We start from the raw sequence: 443 nt of genomic DNA on the forward strand, positions 1-443 counted from the left end.
TTTTTTAGCTCTGTAATGTATTTCTCCATGGTTTGGTATTCAGTCTGTTTATACGTTAAGAATTTGTGTCTTTCGTAGGTGAGGTTTTTCTTCGGGTTGAAGTGGTTATCGAATTTCTGTATTAGTATGTCGATTTTACCTTTTCCTTCTTCCGCAAAGTCGAACGTGTTAAATATTCTCATCCCTTCTTCCCCTATTAGCGTTAAGAGTTGTGCACATTGTGTGACTTCTTCTTTTTTCGAGATCTCTGTGGCCAGCAAATACGTTTGAAACCTTTGTTTCCAAAATCTCCAATTCTCGCACAAATTCCCACTCATCGGCATAGGTGGAACTCCTCGGAAATCCATTTTCCTCCTTTTTCTTTAGGATGCCTTGGATTAATCTGGATTATTTTCTTCACTTGTTTCACTTTTGTCGCAGCGCCATGTTGTACTTGTCTTTTT

At 38.4% G+C, this 443-nt stretch overlaps 1 protein-coding gene across 1 annotated transcript in view; it reads right to left on the reverse strand.

Annotated features, from left to right (window-relative positions):
* LOC109546287 (retrovirus-related Pol polyprotein from transposon opus) overlaps positions 1–437 on the reverse strand; it is a gene marked incomplete in the record, with an annotated part of 3548 nt that extends 3111 nt beyond the window's left edge. The window contains 1 exon segment of the mRNA XM_048670174.1: positions 1–437. Within this exon segment, the coding sequence (XP_048526131.1) occupies positions 1–347 (347 nt within the window).
* Positions 438–443: the final 6 nt, after the last annotated feature.

Source organism: Dendroctonus ponderosae, unplaced genomic scaffold (assembly GCF_020466585.1).
Source record: "Dendroctonus ponderosae isolate FM_Combo_2020 unplaced genomic scaffold, Dpon_F_20191213v2 Dpon_F_20191213_1, whole genome shotgun sequence".
Lineage (NCBI taxonomy): Eukaryota > Metazoa > Arthropoda > Insecta > Coleoptera > Curculionidae > Dendroctonus > Dendroctonus ponderosae.